Here is an 18,707-nt window from a genome sequence, read left to right on the forward strand (position 1 = left end):
AAAAAATCAGTCATGCCATCTCAACAGGAAGTTTAATACTCAAGTAAATTAAATATGAATTATTATGTGTTTTCCTGAAAATGACTTCCCTGATGTGGTCTCATTTCCTGCTTTTTTTTTTCTTGCCAGGTACCTATATTTGCTGTTTTCTGAAGATGATCTTCTTCCATTTGAACACTGGGTCTTCAACACAGAGGCTCATCCTCTCCCTGTTCTTCACAAAGATGATGGGAATAAAGAAGAAAACCAGAAATAGATGAAGATTAATTTATACTTTGTTTCATTCCTTACATTTCCAGGACTAGGGCACATGATTTGGTTTTAAATTCCTAAGTTAAATTTTTTAATCAAGTGTTTTGCAGTCTGTTTTCTTTAACAGTAAATTTTTATGAATGTACCCTATTAATTATGATAAAACCTTAATCCTCTAATTCAGATTAATACCTTCTTAGAAGTGAAATAGGGTATCTTCCCAGATTCTGTTAGGCTGCAGTGTCATTTTGGCCAAAAAAAGCAGAAGGTCTGCATGTTACTTGTTTCCTGTTATGCTTTTAATTTGACTGCAAAATTCTTCTCTCCTCTGTGAGGAGATGTATGCTTTAAGCTGTAATATTTTGCCATGTTGCAAAAAGCCATATTGAATTAAGTATAAAGAGCTTTTTCTTTTTCTTTTTTTATGTTCTATGTTAGTTTGTTTTGTGTGTCATCCAGGACAAATCTTGTGACTGTGACAGCCTCTTCTTATGCGGGTCTATCATTACTTGCTGGAGTATCTGATGTATTTCACTGTCAATGAAGTCGACATAGGGGTACTTTCATCTCATGCAGACCCAACTCTGAAACTGCAGTATAAGTTGAAGTTAGATTAAACTAGTTTCTATGAATTTAGCACATTAGTTAGCAGACCTTAGTTTTTCAGGTTTTGATTAGAATATTGTAATAGAATAAATTGTTTCCTCCCTTTTCTAGGTGGTGTTATTCTTATGTCTTTAGTCAAGCTACTATGGAGTAAAATAAGGTAATCATTTCATATTAAGAAAGGGACTATTAACCTTCTTTATATATTTAGTCCAGTAGCTTTCATTTGGTTGGTTGGCAAAAAAAAATCCACTCAACAACATTTTCCTGCAAGTTCAGATTATATCAGATACAGTCTGTTTGTTTTTCTGTTACTTTTGCAAAGATTTAGGTAGGTCCAGACTTGCCACCAGGCTTGGTGGTTAATTGTCACAAAGCAGTTTGATGACTCTGTATGAATGAAGATGGGTGTTCAGATGCCTTGAAGAAAACCTGCCTCCTCAAAAGAAGAGAAGTCATTCAGAGAGGAAGTTATCCTGCATTGAACTAAAACTTTCTGACAACACTGCCTTGTCTTAAGTAACAGAAATGCAATGGGCTTAAAAAATATTCCTTCGAGTAGAGGCCTGGCTTATTAAGAAAGGTAACAGCTTTGCCAAAAATGTTTTGCTCTGTGGCATCACCAAAGGTAAAAAGAAATGAGGCACAATTAATTCCTGTTTCTACTTGGTTTGAAGTGGTTTACATGATTTTTAAGTCTACCTGTTTTCATTTAGTGATGGGATGACTTCCATACATTTCAGGTAGGAAAAACCTGGCTTCCCATTCTGAGAAAGAACATTATTTATTGATTGGACTGCAGTGGAACAAACCTGGTTCTGAAGAGTAACCTTCTTGAATGGTATTTAGTAAGATAGCTCACATGTCCAGCATTGCTAATCACAGCTGAGGGAACACATTTGTTTAAGCTTTAGAGTGCATTTTTTCTATGCTGATAGAGGTCTGCAGTGGAGGTTTTCTTAGGTAGAAGCCAAAAATAACTAATTACACTTTTATATATAGCAGCTAGAGCTTGCCCTCAAGTCTGCAAGGACAGCACTGCCTGTTGCCTCCCCTGCTGACTGAGGAGATGGCACATGCCCCACAAGCTGCCAAAGACACTGGTGTAGGGGACAAGGCAAGGATCCACTGATGCTCCAGCACAGGCTTGGCAGAGCTGGCCAGTCCTGTATGAGAGTTATTGGGGCACCTTGGTGAGCCTGGGCCACCCAGCACTGGGAGAATGGATAGAAATGGATGTGCAGGTAAAGCCTGCTCACACAGAGCCAGGCACAGCGGCTCAAAACTTTGTGCTCCATTGTATTTTTAAATTTTTATCTTCTTTTTTAAAGCATGGATTCCCTCATGCCACAGCAGATTTCTGAACCCAGCCAAGCAAGGATGAGTTCTTGACTCTCTCCTCTGTTGAAAATCAGAAATTCTGCTGCTTTTGATTGTCCAGAATTTGTACCACTGGAGGACTATACTTCATTGTATTTCTTTATAAATAGTATTTATAAAGGAGATTTTTTTCCATCCCCTGAATCACCATAGCTGTGGAATAAAACCAAAATATTTCCTCTCTTTTTAACATGTAATAATAATTTTTTTTCTTAGTTATGCTTAGTGGGTCACCTGCTGCTACTGCCTCTCACATGTATGTGCTGCTTTAGACCTCATCTCAGTTAAATAACTACAAAAGCTCAGACAGAAACAGTCTTTGAGAAGTGTGTCTTCTAAGCCACTTTCTACATGGTTTTCTTAACCAAGGTTTGCTTCCCCCAGCTGTCTATGGTGATGTTGCTGGTACTTAGCAAGCTGAAGGGAAGAGCAGAGAACCAGACAGGTCTCCACGTTTCAAAAGCAGGCTCCAGTCACACAGCTCTATGTGCATTGGGTCTTAATGTACTTAAATATAAGCATCATGGTTGTTTCCTTGTAAAATGGACATTTCATAGCGTGGAATTTTCCTTAGCGTGGGAGTTAGGACGATCTGAAAGAGCACAAATTTGATGTGGTATTGGTATTCAGGTTGTATGTACAAACTGCACTATACTGTACTTTTTGTAAAGTAATGTAAGTAGACGAGAAGATTGTACAACGTGTAGATCTGCCAGCTGTAAGAAAAAAACTTTTCATAAACTGAGAATATATCAACTTTTCTTTTTGTTTTTAAATAACCCCAAAACACCAAAGTTAGACCAATCATTTTTGAACAGTTCATATTTACCACTGCTTGTTAGATCAGTAAGGTAACATGCATTTTAATTCCCATTCACTTAACTCACTTCATGGAAGTGGCTAGTGATGGTGACTTTGTGTTCCCAGTCATTCATAAGGGCAAAAGAAATTGCTCATTATTGGGGGAGGTGGCAGGGGGGAGAAGACAGTGACATGGACACATTATCTTTACATAAACGTACTGCCTACACTTCTTCCACTTCTTTGTAGCATAATAATGCATTTAAATCTACATATGTTGGATCCCAAGAGGTAGATCCCTTTAAATGGCACCAACATTGTGTCACAGGGGAAAAAAAAAATTTTTGATTGTTTGTGAGATAAATATTGCATATGTGTTGGTTATACACAGATTTTTGCAATGCCCAATAGCTCACTGTTTCTATGGTAACTTCATACATATCCATTTCTATCATGTATTTAAATTGGTTTTGATTTGTACATATTCCATTTAGTCTTTTCATCTTTATATGAACTGAAATTATGGAATACATAATAGATCAAGATGCTTAATTTTTAAGAACTTATATTTGTAAAAATTTCTCTATTGTGAATAAAGTCTTTTAATATATCTGTTCAACTGGTTATAGTTTTTCTTACGTGTGTTGCCAGAAGTAACTATAGGAATCTGCTGCAATTCTGGTTTAGCTGCTGTACTCACCAATTTTTTTGTCAGTACTCCATGTACTTGTTAAGATGCTGTTCTTAATTAATGTCAGTGTATAGAATTTCTACCACTGAAATAAGTTTCTAGGATTTTTTTGTCAATAAAATTCAGCATACCAAATGTACTTTGGTAGAAAACGAGCCTGCTAATGAAAAGAGGGAAGCTGGGAAGTGGGAGGTGGCAGGCAATAAGCACAGTGAAGGTCAGTCACTACAATTCATGCTCTGCACAACACAAGTGGGCAAAGCTAAATGCCATTTAGGAGCCAACAGCGCAGTGGAGATGACAAGGCTGTCACAGTGCCCAGTGTTACATGACCATGTAATGAAATCCTGTCGTTAGCCCGTGCTCCAGAGGAGAAGGAAACAGTTGTCATAGGAACTGTAACTATATTTTGTTTCAGAAGGACATTAAGATTTCCAATCTAAATATTGAAATAACAGCTACACCTCCTGGATAACCCTGTTTTCTCTGTTTAGTAGAAAGCCTCCTCCCAAGATGATACTGAAATAAACTGCTGTGGTTTTACAGAACAGTCTCAGTAGTATCAATTTCTGTCAAAAGACTTACTCATTAGAGCTGCTTAAATCATTTTTGAGGGCAGCTCTGAGATTTTTTGCAGCAGTTTCAGCTACACAGTGAAGTCCTTGGGGCAGTCAGGAGACAGTGCCCTCCTGCAGCTGGCCCCAGGACTAGACAAAGGCAAACATAAACTAATGCAAACCTTCCTGCAGACTGGGATTCAGAAGAGATGTAAACACAAGCCTGGGTTAGAATTTCAACCAATTCACTCTCCTTAATTGGATGCTTGGTGTGGTTTGTTTTCTGCAGGGGGAAAGGGAACTAGAGCTGAGTTGACAATTAGTCAAGACAAACAGGATTTGCCCCATTTGCATTGCCCTATGGCCTTGCTCTATCACAAGAGGAACTCAGCACTCACACGGCAGCATCTGCTATGGAAACAGCCCTTCCTCTGATCCGCCTTAATCTTGGGATTAGTCTGTCCTAGTTGAGCTCAAATGCAGGAGGAGAGATTACACATTGAAAAGCAAACTGCCAAACCCAGGAAATGGTCACTGAGATTCAAGAGTTCCGCTCTGAATATATGGAATTTGCAGGCAACCCCAACAAGGGAAGAGAGAATCTTGACTCCATGTTTCAGAAGGCTGATTTATTATTTTATGATATTATATTATATTAAAAATGATATACTAAAACTATACTGAAGAAAGAGAAAGGAGACATCAGAAGGCTAGAAAGGAAAAGAATGGAATGAATAATAAAATCTTGTGACTGACCAGAGAGTCCGACACAGCTGGACCTGTGGTTGGTCACCAAGTAAAAACAACCACATGAGACCAATCAAAGATGCATCAGCCACATTCCACAGCAGCAGATAATTATTGTTTACATTTCCTTTCTGAGGCCTCTCAGCTTCTCAGGAGAAAAAATCCTAGCAAATCCTAGCAAAAGGATTTTTCAGAAAATATGTCTGTGACACTGAATACTGCAACAAGTGGTAAACCACAGGGTTTTGCTCTCTCCTGGGTTTATCCATTCATACATGCTCAGAGTGGTGGAGGGAACAAGTCCCACATCTGCAGAACCCAGCTAGAGCCCAGCAGGCTGTTAGCACTCAGCATTATTCCAAAGCCTCATGTCTCAGGTACCTGCTCCTCTGTCTGCACCAGCTCTAACTCACCCTGTAAACTCACCATAATAAACCTTCTTATTGGAAGCCCCTGTTAAACTTTCACGGGCTCTCCAAACTCTGTGCACACTTTGTGGCCAAGTTGTGGAAGGTTGTTCGCCTTTTACCATTCTTGTGCTGACATTTTACAGAACCCCTGTCATTATTAATATTTTATGTCTTCATTCCAGTTGTGGGTTGCTTTCACATCATCAATCAAAGTAGCTCAGAGCTATTATTAGTCTTGAGCACCTCAAGTTAATAAAAGTTGTTAAAAAAAAAAGTTAATTAAAGAAAAAAAGCCAATTGGCAATGTGGTTTTAACATACTGTAACAATCTTGTCCAGGAAAAATACTATTGTCCACATCTTACTTTAATCCCAAACCTGAACATTTCTCACTAAAAAAGTGAGAGAACATTCAGACTCTATTTGGGTTTTATACTATATTTACAGATCTAGGCAAACCTTACAACTACCCACTTCTGCCATAGGATTTGATAGACTATAATATAGTTCTCAGGATCTAATTCTCACTTCTTTCTGTTCCAAAGCAAAAAACAAGGAGGCAACAGTGTCACACCGAAGTATATGAACATTTTTTAATTGGCTGGTCACGGCTGAAACCTGCTTGGGCAATCTTCCGTCTTTATATCCGTGGTGTCACCAGGAATGGGCTAACAGGGAGAAATTTCTTGCATCAATGAACATTTTTCTTTCTAAAAATAACTTGTACAGCGAGAGAACCAGCTCCATTTAACTCAGTGGCAAAATTGTTCATTTAATCAAAGTCAATTTTTCACTCAGAGAAAACAGTTCCATTGAATTTTACATGGAGACTTGTGGAGGGGACACAGCTTAAGGAACACTTGAGGGAAAGGCAGCAGACATGTTATGTTTCTCTTTTCTTTCTTTTATTTTTTAATATCCTACCAATTATCAGGTTCTCAAATATGGTTTAGACAATAAACATCATGTATGAATCTATTCTCACTAAGCAAACTCTCCATCTTCTTATCACTCAGACTTGTTTTTTCACAGTGAAAACAAATCAGTGACTTCAATTCAGCTGTTGCTTGGCTTCTTTAATGAAAGTCTACATGTCTTAACTTGAATAGCTTCAACAAAATTTGAAGCTTTCTTTTCTCTATCATTCTAAAATGTTTTAATACATCACATATATCATTCTGTTTCCAACACTGGCTGCCAAATACACACAAAGCCAAATCTTCAGCTTTCATATTTTGCATACAAAATCCTGCAGCCTCTTTCCACTTCCCAGCAAAAATTTTACAGCCAGACACAGTAGCGAGTTCCCATTTTGTGGGACTCCATTAATTTTATGAAATATGCTGACAACTAGCAAGCATGACATAAATATTATATGTTAAAATAAAAGTACACTTGTCAAATAAGAGGCCATTCTGGTGTGCATTATTAATAACAACCATTTCTACTCTGTAGTGCCATAAAGGTAAAGCAAGTTATGTAGACACATTCTCTTCCTGAAAATTTTTAAAAATATGAGATAAGGTAAATCTAAGTCACTGGGCAATTATTCAAACATGAAAAGGGCGTAGGGAGATCAGCAGTGAAAAGAGTAAGGCAAAATAGGTCACTGAAAGCATTGGGTTGAAAGGAAGATGGCAAAGGGACAATGACATAACTTATAAACAGGAACTACTGCATTAGGCAAGATGATCCATGAGAACAGTAAGGTACTTCAGAATGGAGGAGGAGAAGGAATCAGAGATAATGGGTAGGAATCACAATTTGGGCACTTCAAAAGCATCATCTTCAGACAGGCCAAGAATTGAAAAATGGCGCTTCCTTACAAGGACTGGAGCTCACAGAGCAGACAGGCTACAGAGGGAAACTGTAGTGTGCCTGTTCTGCATCTGCAGGGGCACTGACTTTGAAAACATTTACTACAACCAGAAATTAAAAAATTCAAAACACTACCCAATTCTTACCCTGCACTGCAAGATGATTTTCTGTCCTCTCACAACTCCAAAATTCCCATCCCTCATCATGGTGTATCTATGCATCTCTGTGCTTCCCCACGGCACAGGAGGCTGCTGGATGGCTGAACACCTGCCTGCCCATGGGAAACACTGAATTAATTCCTTGTTTTGCTTTGCTTGTGTGTGCAGCTTTTGCTTTCCCTGTCTTTATCTCAACCATGAGTTTTCTGGCTTTCACTCTTCCAGTTCTCTCCCCAATCCTGCTGGTGGGGGAATGAGGGAGCAGCTGCCTGGGGTTAAACCACAACACCAGGAAAAGTTGCAATTATTTGTGCATAGCTTCCCTTTCTTGGGTTATTAACTCACTGTCCTTAGCTTCTACATTTCACATTCGCTTGAACCCCTCACTGGATTTGCACGTTCACTTGGAGGGGGGAATCTAGAGGCATTCTTCACATAAATCACCCAGAGATACCCACAGACCTTTAAAGGTTAGGAGAGCTGGAGATTTCCCTGAACTCACACAGCTCTCCCCTGTCTAACCAGACCTCAAGCATTTGTACAGCTTCCTATATTTGAATTGGCTTTTTTTAAAATCCTGGTGGCAAATCCCAGCCCAGGCTGCAAAGCAGAAGGATTAGCACTTGGGCTCGAGTGATCACTGGGGACTTTAGAAAGCCCTAGGCTGAAGCTGCTTGTAGTGTTTAGCCAAGAGCCCCAAATTGTTGTAAACAAGAGTATTCACAGATCTGCAGCATGATGAGCTGATTAAAAGCCCAGAAGTACCATGTGTGGTAGTACTGAGACAGCAGCATCTTCAGAGTAATTTAGGGGAATGTTATAAAGAGGCACAAAGTATTTTTCTGTCTCCAGTTACCAGCCATAATGTGCAAAAAAATTCATTAAGAAAGGGCAGCCTGCACATCATCACCACTCAGAGGAACCAGAAAGCCCACAAAAATGAAAAGAGAAACATAATCATTATATTAATTACCGATAATGCAAGGTTTAGAAACTCCATTTCCTATTATAATAGCTCAGCTTCAAAAAGACTGATGCAAACACTTCTTAGGAAACAAAACAGTAGAAATGAGCCAGTCTCCTTGCTTAGATTTCTTAAGAGCCTAAAAATGCTGAAAGTGACCAGGTTAGGCAAAAATGGACATTTTGTGGGGTTTAATCCGTTGACACCAATAAACAAACGTTACCCACACTGCAGAACCAATGCATTTTTGCTAGTCCCATAGATTTTTATAAAGAACTTATTTGAACCTTTGAAAGCCAGAGGCCATCTCAGAGCCAATCCAGAACTCTTCTCTTGCTCCACCTTCAAAAATAAAACACACCCCACCCCTGCTGTCCTCCTCCACAGTGGAAGAACAAGGTTCCAAGGTTCTCCAAAAACTTAGCAATGCAATATCTTTACCTCTTTTCATGCCTTTTTTAAATTTATTTTTACATCCCACTCATCCGTGCCAAGTCTCTCATTTCAGGCAACCTCTAAACCCGGAGAGGGAGCTGCCGTTCAGCCCACAGCACAGAGCAGAGTCCTGACCATCCTTTAACTCAGGGATTTTCACAACATTTTCACTAGTAACAGTCCTGGAAGGAAGCTCTCAAGCACATTTCATTTGTGCTTTCAGTCCAGCTTATTTGTCCAGCAAGGTAGAAGATGATGTATTTCCTCTAAGTCTCATAATGCCTACTCCCACACGCCCGAATCTTTTCATCTTATTACTATATAACTTTAAAACCAAAGGATATTTGCTTTTCTTTCAAGATTACTTTCCCCTCTGTCCCCAGGAAAGATGTGAAGACTGAAATACACTTGGAACAAATATATCAGCTACAGGAGAAGGAGAGGCGGAAATGCTCTTATTCAAACATAGCAATAGAGCAGCAGCCCACCAGAGTCCTATTTTCTGGTGCCTCACCTGGGGAGAGCAAACCCCTCTACAAACTAGCCAAGAATTAGATCTGTATTTACAGGAGGCAGCGTGTACACCACGCACGCTAAATGACTCACCCGAGGTTACAGAGCCAGGCAGTCAAACCCCCTCAGCACAGCTGCCAATTCTCAGCTCCACTCAGCTTTCCAGCTGCTGAACAATAATCTTTTTCCCATCCCCATGTAAGACATGAGCCAATTTTACTTTTATGAGACTAAATTACCTCTATTCATCTCCTGTCACTGTAAATGAGTTACTAGTGAACTCTCTCATTTCTCAAAATTTTATTCACAAATGTCTTTATAATTCCGTTTACCTGCACGTGAAGAGATACATGCTGTTTATACAAGCATAAATCAGGTATGATTTACTTTGCATTAAGTTGCTGTTTCTTTTATTGCTGGAGAAGAGATGAGTGTAAGTAGTAAAAGCAAGCAATAATTTTTTACAAATTAGAAGTGGAGAGACTGTGGCTAATATGCTTTAAATGGGAAAAGGTTTCAGGAGTCAGACCATGAAGCAACAAGCCCAGCACATGTCCCTCAACATGTGGGAGCTGACTTAGAACACCTCCTGCATCCTTTCTTTGCATTCCCTGTGAGGGCAGGAGGAAAAGTCACACACCATTCATATTGCTCCATGAGCAGTTTGGTGCAATCAGGAATCTGCAATACAAGAGGGCAAGAATAACCCTAAATAAATTGGTGCAAAGATTTACTAAAAGGGATACCAGGAGACACCAGTCTTCATCTTCCACTATGCACAATGAGACAGGACAGCAGGTCATGGCCTGACAACACTCCTGGAAAAAATATTAGATTTCTAACCATAATCCATTTCTAAATGGCAATTTAGTCTGGCCATGTGGGTTTGTACCTCTTCTAACCTGTCAGGTTGATTTCTGACAATTTTTTACCAGAGATAAATTACTCCAGTTCCACTAACAATCACACACCGTAAAAATACAACGTTAAGAAAAAGGAGAGGGGATTTATGGCAGCTTTTGGTCCCAACAAATGTGATGGTGGTGGTAAATCAGCTGGGAACATGGAGCTGCTCACTTCAGGGAAAATAGGAAGCACACAGTCAGACATCAGTAACTCCCAGCAGCACTGCTCTCAGCAAGAGGGGCATCAGGCAGAAGTGGGGAGGCAGCTGCACCCCAGCAGGAGCTGCAGTATTTTGGAGGCAGCAGCAAGGAAATCAGCAGGTTGTGCTGTGCAAGGTGAGGTCTGCGAGGAAGAACCTTTGAGCAAAGATTTTTCTTTAAGCCAAAGAGAACAAGTAACTCCTTAGCATCTATACCTGCAACCAAGTTATTTTTCCCTTGAGGCAATGCCCAAAATGTGCCAGGTCCTTCTCCTAGCCTGAGAAGACTCCCTCCATTGGCAGTGTATAATTTAACAAAATGAAGTCTTTATTACCAAATAAGCATCTCTTATGCCTATGAGGTTTTGTTTATCCAGTCTTGTGACCTTTTTCAGGCTGTTTTTGACCTTCTTTGATAACTTGGAAACTATAGTCACATCAGAGTTTCTGTCGCCAAAAGTTTTAAAAAATCCTTGTAAGAACTGTATAAAGAAGATGAATACTTAACAATTTTTTCTCCTTCGCTGAACAGAAATAAGCAAGGCCCTGGGAGTTGTTTGGCTTTTTTTTTTTTTTTTTTTTTTGAGTTTTATTTAAGGGCAGGTAAGAGGGGAAGAAAAGGATCTTTTACTAAAAAGTTAGTCTACTACAGTTCAATGGATTTAGAATTCCCAAGTTTTCAATTAAAACCTGGATCAAAGTAAAAATGAATGCCAGTTGGAAAGCCTGCATTCATCTGAAAACAGAGACTAATAAGTCCAGAGCTTTCCAAACCCATCACACTCAGCAGCGCCACAAGGGATGGAGAGGAGCAGCACAGACCTGCTCAGCCAGCTGGGCTGTCAAGTGGCTTTTATTTCCCTGTGCGAGAGAGCAGGAAAGGTGTTGAGCAGACAGGTGATGAAAAAAATGGGGGGGAGGAGGGCAGAACATCAGAGGCAACAAATTCATAAGAATAATTTAATTTAGAACATAAAATTAATCCAACAAAATAGAGGAACAGATGCGAAGGGATTTGAAACTCCTTCTTGGATCATATCCCCTTAACTTTACTGTACTCACAATCTGAATGTGATCTTATTTATTCAGAATATTGAAACCATATTAATTAAGCAATAAAATGCTCCAGACTGCTTGTTGTTAGGATTATTTACATACTATGTGTGTTAAAGGGGGAGGAAGGGAAATTAGTATCTCCATCCTGAGAGGTGACTAAAGGCTTGAGGAAACAATTCCAGGCTTTTTATAGCATGAAGGATTCCTCTTTGCTGTTGGAGCACTTGCCACAGTCAGTTTTTCAAAGGACTCTGCTAATTAAGATATGTACTCATACAAGCAAATATTTGGCTGTCTCAGTGCTGCTGTTATCTCCCCTGTGAAGCTGAGAAAACCAAGGCAAACAGAGGAATAAGGAGATCTGAAACTTGCCCTCTCTGACCCTGCTAAGGAGACTATGCCAGGCATCTGCACTAACCACAAGGTGATTAGTACAGAGAGGACAAACAGATACAAATCTAGATGAGCCTTCTGGGGAGCCTGCCAAGGAACACATTGCCTTCCCAAGCAGAAGATGTGCCACTCCTCACACTGCCATACAACTGATGTGCAGCCTTGGGCAGCAAACTGCAGAGCCCGAGGGGGGCACTGGGTTTGCCTCCAGGGTAGCACAGGAGAGGTCACATCATGGCTTCCCTGCCTGGCCAGGCCTGCTGCTATTGCAGAGCTGTGGCGTGCAGGACACAGATGAACTTTGTCTATACAAGCAAACTTGACAAACAGAACTCAAGAGCAGGAAAGAGAGGAGGGAGTTCATCAACAGGTACTTGCCTGGATACTTGGGGTAACAGAGGCAACATGAAAGTCATTTTCTTTCTCCACATGAAAAGAGCTCAATGTACAACCCTTGCACTGCCTTCAAGTTTAGCAGAGATGGTTCCACAATCTCTTCCAGAAGGAAAGAAATAAACTCTGCTTGTGTTGAAGTTGGATTCACATTTGAGAGACACCACAGCTCTCCCAAGCAGCTAACAATTGGGTCAGGCCCTCATGCCTGGGTAATTTACTGAGACAACTGCATCTGTGCTCCAGGTGCCTTCACTGCTTCCCAATTGTTTTCCCTTGGAGAAGGATGAACCATTACCACCTGAGCTTTTCTTCATAGTTTTAGGCTTCCTAATCCTATGTACCAGCCAGTCCCTGCAGAGCAGTGAGGAACTGATGCCTGAGTACAGCTGGGAGAAGTAGGTGGGACCTAAAGTCTCTCATGGCCTGGGTTCAGGGTCCATGAGCAGCAGTAGCAGAATAATGTTTGAGAGGACAGAAGGCAGATAAAAGCAGTTTGTATGAGGAAGACTCAGTCCTGCTGGGAGCCCTACATGTATATTATGGTAGTTAAGAGCATAGACTTCCTCACTGCTGTGGACAACCTGTTATTTTCTGTGTTGTAAAGTTTATACATAACTTTTCTCTTGCAAGAGAATGCTATTTTTTCAATTTCCCTTCAGAGACTACCTGGAGGAAGGAGACTTCATTGGTAAGACAAAAAATTTTCAGCCACGAGGGTGACAATATGGTAGGGTGCAGCAGTTACTCTGTCTAACATTGGATACAGCTGCTCAAAAGGATCTTCCTCCCCTGAATCACTTTCAAGGATGTTGTTTTTCTCCCACAACCAAAATATATATATTGAAAACTGTATTCTACCTTGCCCTCAAATAATCATCTTGTGTGTATGTACAGTCACAGGGAGAATATATAGGCTCTATATTCAAGGCTATAAAAAGCCTCAAATTGCTTCCTCTAGCATTTAGTCACCTCTCAGGATGGAGCCACTAATTCCTCTCCCCCCCCTTTAACACACACGGTATATAAATAATCCCAACAACAAGTTGTCTGGAGCATTTTATTGCTTAATTAATATGGTTGCAATATATAAGATGAATAAATAAGATATTCAAATTGCTGTACTGAAATCCAGAAAGCCTATGTTCAGTCAGTCACAAAAAGAGACAACACTGAGGAATGAGTAGAAGAGTTTCTATCAGAGCAGGAGATTACTGATCTAACCCAGTTACCTGGGAGGCCCACGTCTGAAATGCTATTTTAAATTGTGTCATTACACAGTAAGGAATTAGAATTATTCATCGTGTCTAACCTAACCTCATTACAGCTTCCGCTGGGAATAATTATTTCAAAACATTTCTTGCTCTTCAGAACCTAAGGGCACAATTATTGAGTCTTCCTGAACTCGGCTCAAATGACTTCTCTAAATTCTAGGGAGCTGCTCTGGCTCCCAGCACAAAGTGAACATATCTAAAAACTAATCTTATTTGCAGCAAAGAAACACAGACAGCTGCTTTACACATTCACCTACCTGCCTGGCCCCACCATCACATCACAGCATGTGGCTGTGTCCCTCACATCCCTTTCTATCCCAAAAATGCTTTTCCCCAGGTGGGGGATCCCACCTTTCAAGTCAGGGCAATGTTACTGCTACCAAATAATTACAAAGCAAACCTGCCCGAAATCAGGGGCTTTACTACTTTGTTTGACTGTTCCCTGCAGAAATGGAAGGGCAATGAATGTGTGTCATCATATACAATTTACAACTTATGTAAGTTTTGGAGACACCCCTCACACACCCCCCATCAGCTTCTGGCAGACAAAGCTTTTCTAAAACAATGGCTCATAGGGAGGACAATACAGACAATACTTTATTTGCAGAAGATGGGTCATTGCAAATATTTCTTTCAAAATCTTGTCTGATTTGTGAGGATCAGAGTGTACTCATTAAGAAATGTGAGGTCAGCAAAACCTGCATAAGGTTCTGGTGATGTTAGCAGAGCTGCATGAGATTATCAAATTTCTGTTTAAAGGTATAATTAGAAATGATCTCTCAGTAATATTTCAGATTCTTTTCACAAAGATGAAGTTCCAATGAAAACATGTGCTGTGACTTCTATCAATCAGGTCTTGACTTGTCTAATACCATTTTCTATTTTATATATAAATTAGCCTGTTCAGATCTGACCTTTGTCCTTTCAAGGATTTTTAATGTCTTTTTAAATAGATCTAGAGAGACGACATCCAAAGAGGGTTGAGATGGAAGATGTTCTCCTCTCTTGTTTTAAACTCAGATGTTCTGTCTGCTGAAAAAAGGCACATTATATCTTCAGCTCAGGAATATTCTTTTATGTTGTTCTGATCTAAAATTATGACCAGTACAAAATAGGTATAAACATTGGTTCCCAGTAAGCTACTTAAGACTTCTGGAGACAATTCAGAATTGAAATAGCCTCTCCTGAAATTAGCAGACATAAAATTATTTCATCTGCACAAATAAACAGATTGTGATGCATTTCCTGATTAGCCAGAAGAGCCCAGCAAGACAAGATTAAGTAAGCCAACAGATGTAAAAGCAAGACATAATATCTCATCTAAGTGAAATGTTGAAATGCTAAACAAAATGAATGAGGACAAAGGCATTTGTAAAGGTGGCCCAGTGTTTGTCTGTATGCTTCTTAATTTTCAAAGCTCTTATTACAGCACAAGTCATAAATAAATTATTTTTTGCTTTCATAGAGTTCCAGTAACCATCATTTGGTAGTTAGGTTTGTTATCTCAGATTTACAGGGATTTCAAGGTACAACATTAATGTATTACACAGGTCCAAATCAATTCATAACAATACAAATAAGCACAATATAAGTACTAGAAACAATATAATCACACCACAAATTTTCAACAATACAAAACTTTCATGTTTGAGCTTTGACCAGCATGCCCCAGAAACTTTGGTCTGCTGTTTGAAAATTGACCTTTCATTCAAAACATGCAAAACAAAGACTATTCCTGTTAATGAAGGAAATGGGCAAGGTTTCCTTTCAATGCTCTGTGAACTTCTTTTCAGAAAAGATAATTTTTGACACTCATTCAGGAAACCTTTTATTAGTACTAAGAACTCTGAATGATCCTTCAGTAATCCTACTGTTGTTTTCATCAAAGAACAAAGAGGGTTCAGGAATAAAGTTTTCAACATATGCATATTCTTATAGCATGGTATATATTTATATCAACCCAGCACCTTCATTGCACTTATCTGGGGAAGTGAGAGAGAAATGGAGTTTGTACCAGTTTTTCATTGAGGTACATAGATCTGGTTTTAGGAGGCTTAGGATCTGCTGGGTTTGGTGTTGTATAGCCCTGCTCTCAGCACTGTAAATTTCCAACCTGGTCCAGTAGCACATTAAGCACTTTGTTATCTCAGTTTTTCCAATGAGACAAAATTCAAAATGAAGCATTTTAGGGCTCTTGGAAGCATGCCTCCTTCTACAAACGTGGTTCATTCCTCACTGCTATGATTTGTACCAAAATTCTTCACTCTGCCCCCCAGCAACATCTGGTTATATCCTCAGTACCACAGTTTCTTGCTTATCTGCCTTACACTAAGAGCTGGCCTGTTAGTTGCTGGCAGGACAATCAGCAAGAGCATCAGTTAGAGCATTTAATAAGTTAAAGATCAGTGGATGATCTCTGAGGCAAGGTTTTCTCTGCACACATACACTATACACACAACTTGTGGCTCTAAACTTTACCACGGAAGCGTAAATCAAACAATGAGATACAGCTTAAAACACACTGAGCAAACAGAAGTTACTTTTGCCCCGTTGTGAAACAAAACAAACAAAAAGGTACATTTAATTGGAAGCAATTGTGTGTGAAATGATTTACAGCCACTCAGCACTGCCGCAGCCTCGACAGCGCGTGTGGGTGAGCTCTGACGGGGCTGTGCTGCCACCCTCTGTCCTCAGCCCTCCAAGTATCAGCACCTAATACTGGGGTGAAACGAACTTCTCCTCAACCTGGGAATCTGGGAAGGTTAAATTCTATATGCTACAAGCAGCTGATGAGCTAGCAGAGCATGAGGGGCCTTGTTTCACTTCCCAAACATATTAAGGTCTGCTGAGCACCCTATGCTATCCATAACACTGTGATTACAGGACCATTTGGAAGCCTGTGGTAAAAAGTCTTAGCTCAGAGGAAGAGCCTTGATGAAGCAGCTTGTGAGTGCCTGCAGCTGCACTCAGCGTGTCAAAAAAGGAGCAAAACCCAAAGTTGACCCCACACTCATAAGGACTGAACCAATTCTGCTCTGGTGATATTCTTCAGGTCCCTAAAGTCACCAGGTCTGCTTTATTAGTCCACATTTACTCTGTGATAGCCTTTAGAAACAAATAAACTCAGGCATTGTTACATCCTAATGTTTCCTGGATTTCAGGGTGTGTTTATTCAGTATGACTCGTGTTTGAAACTGGAGAAATGCATCTTCTCTTGCATGTCCCAAAATGTCCCAAAGGTCCACTGCTTTGCAAGGCTTGTCACTGTAAAGGGAGGCTCAGGATTTTCCCTGTCACACCAACAGGCACTGACTGGCCCTGGGTATTTTCCATGAAATTGAGAGATAAGCTATTTTGTCCACAGGATCCTCTCCCACTGGATTTTTTGAAGGATTTCAACTGCACATTTTGACTCACATTTGTGGCTTTGTGAGGGAGGGTGGACCTCTTAATATAGATGGACATAGAAAAACATCACAGACCCTAAAACATAAAGGAATGGAGCAATAACTTAATCAAGAGGAATGGCAAAGCAACTTCCACCTTCCTGCCTAGAGAGTGCCTGGCTCCAACCCTTCAACTCAATGGCAAAAAACTCTTCTTGTTCCATGTTTAAGCAGATTTCATCAAGAAATCAAGAACCTTGACAAGAAAGACCAGATTAATAAACTCTGAGTGGTAACTACAAATAGAATATACACACCTTTCAAATACACACCTTTCCAGCCTAGCCATATAACAGCAAGAAAAGGAGCCCTGAGCCTGGTGACATGGAAGACCTGAGCAGAATATAAACAGCCCAAGAGCATCCTCAACCTGTTAAACTCACTTTTCTATAAGAACTGTCAATACCTCTTTTGAGGTATTCTGTCTGCTCTGAAAGGAGTGCATAAAGCAGATCATTAAGCTGAAAAGAAGGATAAATGCCAATAAAACTTTCCCTTTTGTGTTCTTTTTCCACAGGAAGGGGAAAATACAGACTGTAACCTACAACAACAAGCTGGAGTCCAAAGAAAGCTGACTGGTTTTTAAAAGGTTGTCAAGCATTAACAATGTTCTACCATAAAGCTGCAAGCTTACATGGAGACATTTTTACATGGTGTTAGCAGTGCCCCAATGCTTTGTAAAGCCTAATTTAAAGCACCCTTGAAACACCTAGGCAGAGCTTTGCAAGCTGCAGGGAAGAGAGGAGGAAAGACCTTCAGGGTGGGACAAAGTCATTGCAGGGTATGTAGTTATTTCTAGATGGCTTTGCCCTATTTGCCCTTCAGTGTTTTGCTCTTTCTGCTCACTTTTAGATTGTCTCCCCCATGGCACTATTATGCTTTGCAATGTTTGGAAGTCATAAGTGCCCTTTTGCACTCATTAGGGCTCTCAGCAGAAAGTGGCTGTAAGTGTAAAAATAAGTCATGCTGTCAAAGTGTCTGGCAAGAAAAGAAAGCAGAAATTGTGGAAGGAATTCCAGGAAGACACAAGGGAGTGTGTCAGCCTCTCCTTCCTGGGCAGGGGAGAGTTCATAAAAGGGCCAGGGGTCACTACACTGTTGCTGAAGCCAGCCTCCCATTAGCAGGCTGCTGAGCTCTGTTTGGGTGGGCAGAGGAAGGGAAGGACAGAAAAGCAGGCGTTGCCCTTTCACAGCTACAGCTCCCAGTCATGCCAAGCAGAATGACAAAACCACTGTCATTTACAGTTAGGAAGGTCACCTTTGAGGCTGCTTGTGACTTTAGCACAAGCTGTAAGGGCCATACCAAGCAGTGTGTGCACACACATGCACACACCCATGTGCACAGGCAAAGGTGAGACCTAAAGACATTCTAGCTGTGCATGGACTTGTGAGGCTAAAAACACGTTGTAAAAACTGTAATAGGTGTGACTCCACTTGGAGACCTTAAAATCACAACCTTAGAAAGCCCCAGGAGATATGAGTAATGCATGTGTTCACTTGCATCCCCACTAGTACATAAAATTCTCTGCAGAAGGGAATCAACATTTTCACTTACACCAATGACAGCCTCTCTCCTAGAGGAAAAAAATGGCCTTGTATGAAAATAGCCTGTATTCATTGACCCTAAGAAAGAAGCAAACATTGCTTTTCTCCTGTTGCTCAACAGCAACTTCAAAATAGCTCCTAGAAGACAGAACTTTCCTGGCCCTC

General features: G+C 40.3%; 1 protein-coding gene across 2 annotated transcripts in view; it reads left to right on the forward strand.

Moving 5' to 3' along the window:
* The window catches only part of MAN1A1 (mannosidase alpha class 1A member 1), a 140,400-nt gene extending 136,751 nt beyond the window's left edge, over positions 1-3,649 (forward strand). For both annotated transcript variants that reach the window (XM_071437807.1, XM_071437815.1), the window contains one exon: positions 130-3,649. In XM_071437807.1, coding sequence (XP_071293908.1) covers positions 130-256 — 127 coding nt within the window. In that variant the 3' untranslated portion in view covers positions 257-3,649. The remainder of the gene's footprint in view (positions 1-129) is intronic.
* Positions 3,650-18,707: the final 15,058 nt, after the last annotated feature.

Source organism: Agelaius tricolor, unplaced genomic scaffold, assembly GCF_023055355.1.
Source record: "Agelaius tricolor isolate 1412-34295 unplaced genomic scaffold, bAgeTri1.0.p SCAF_1, whole genome shotgun sequence".
Classification (NCBI taxonomy): domain Eukaryota; kingdom Metazoa; phylum Chordata; class Aves; order Passeriformes; family Icteridae; genus Agelaius; species Agelaius tricolor.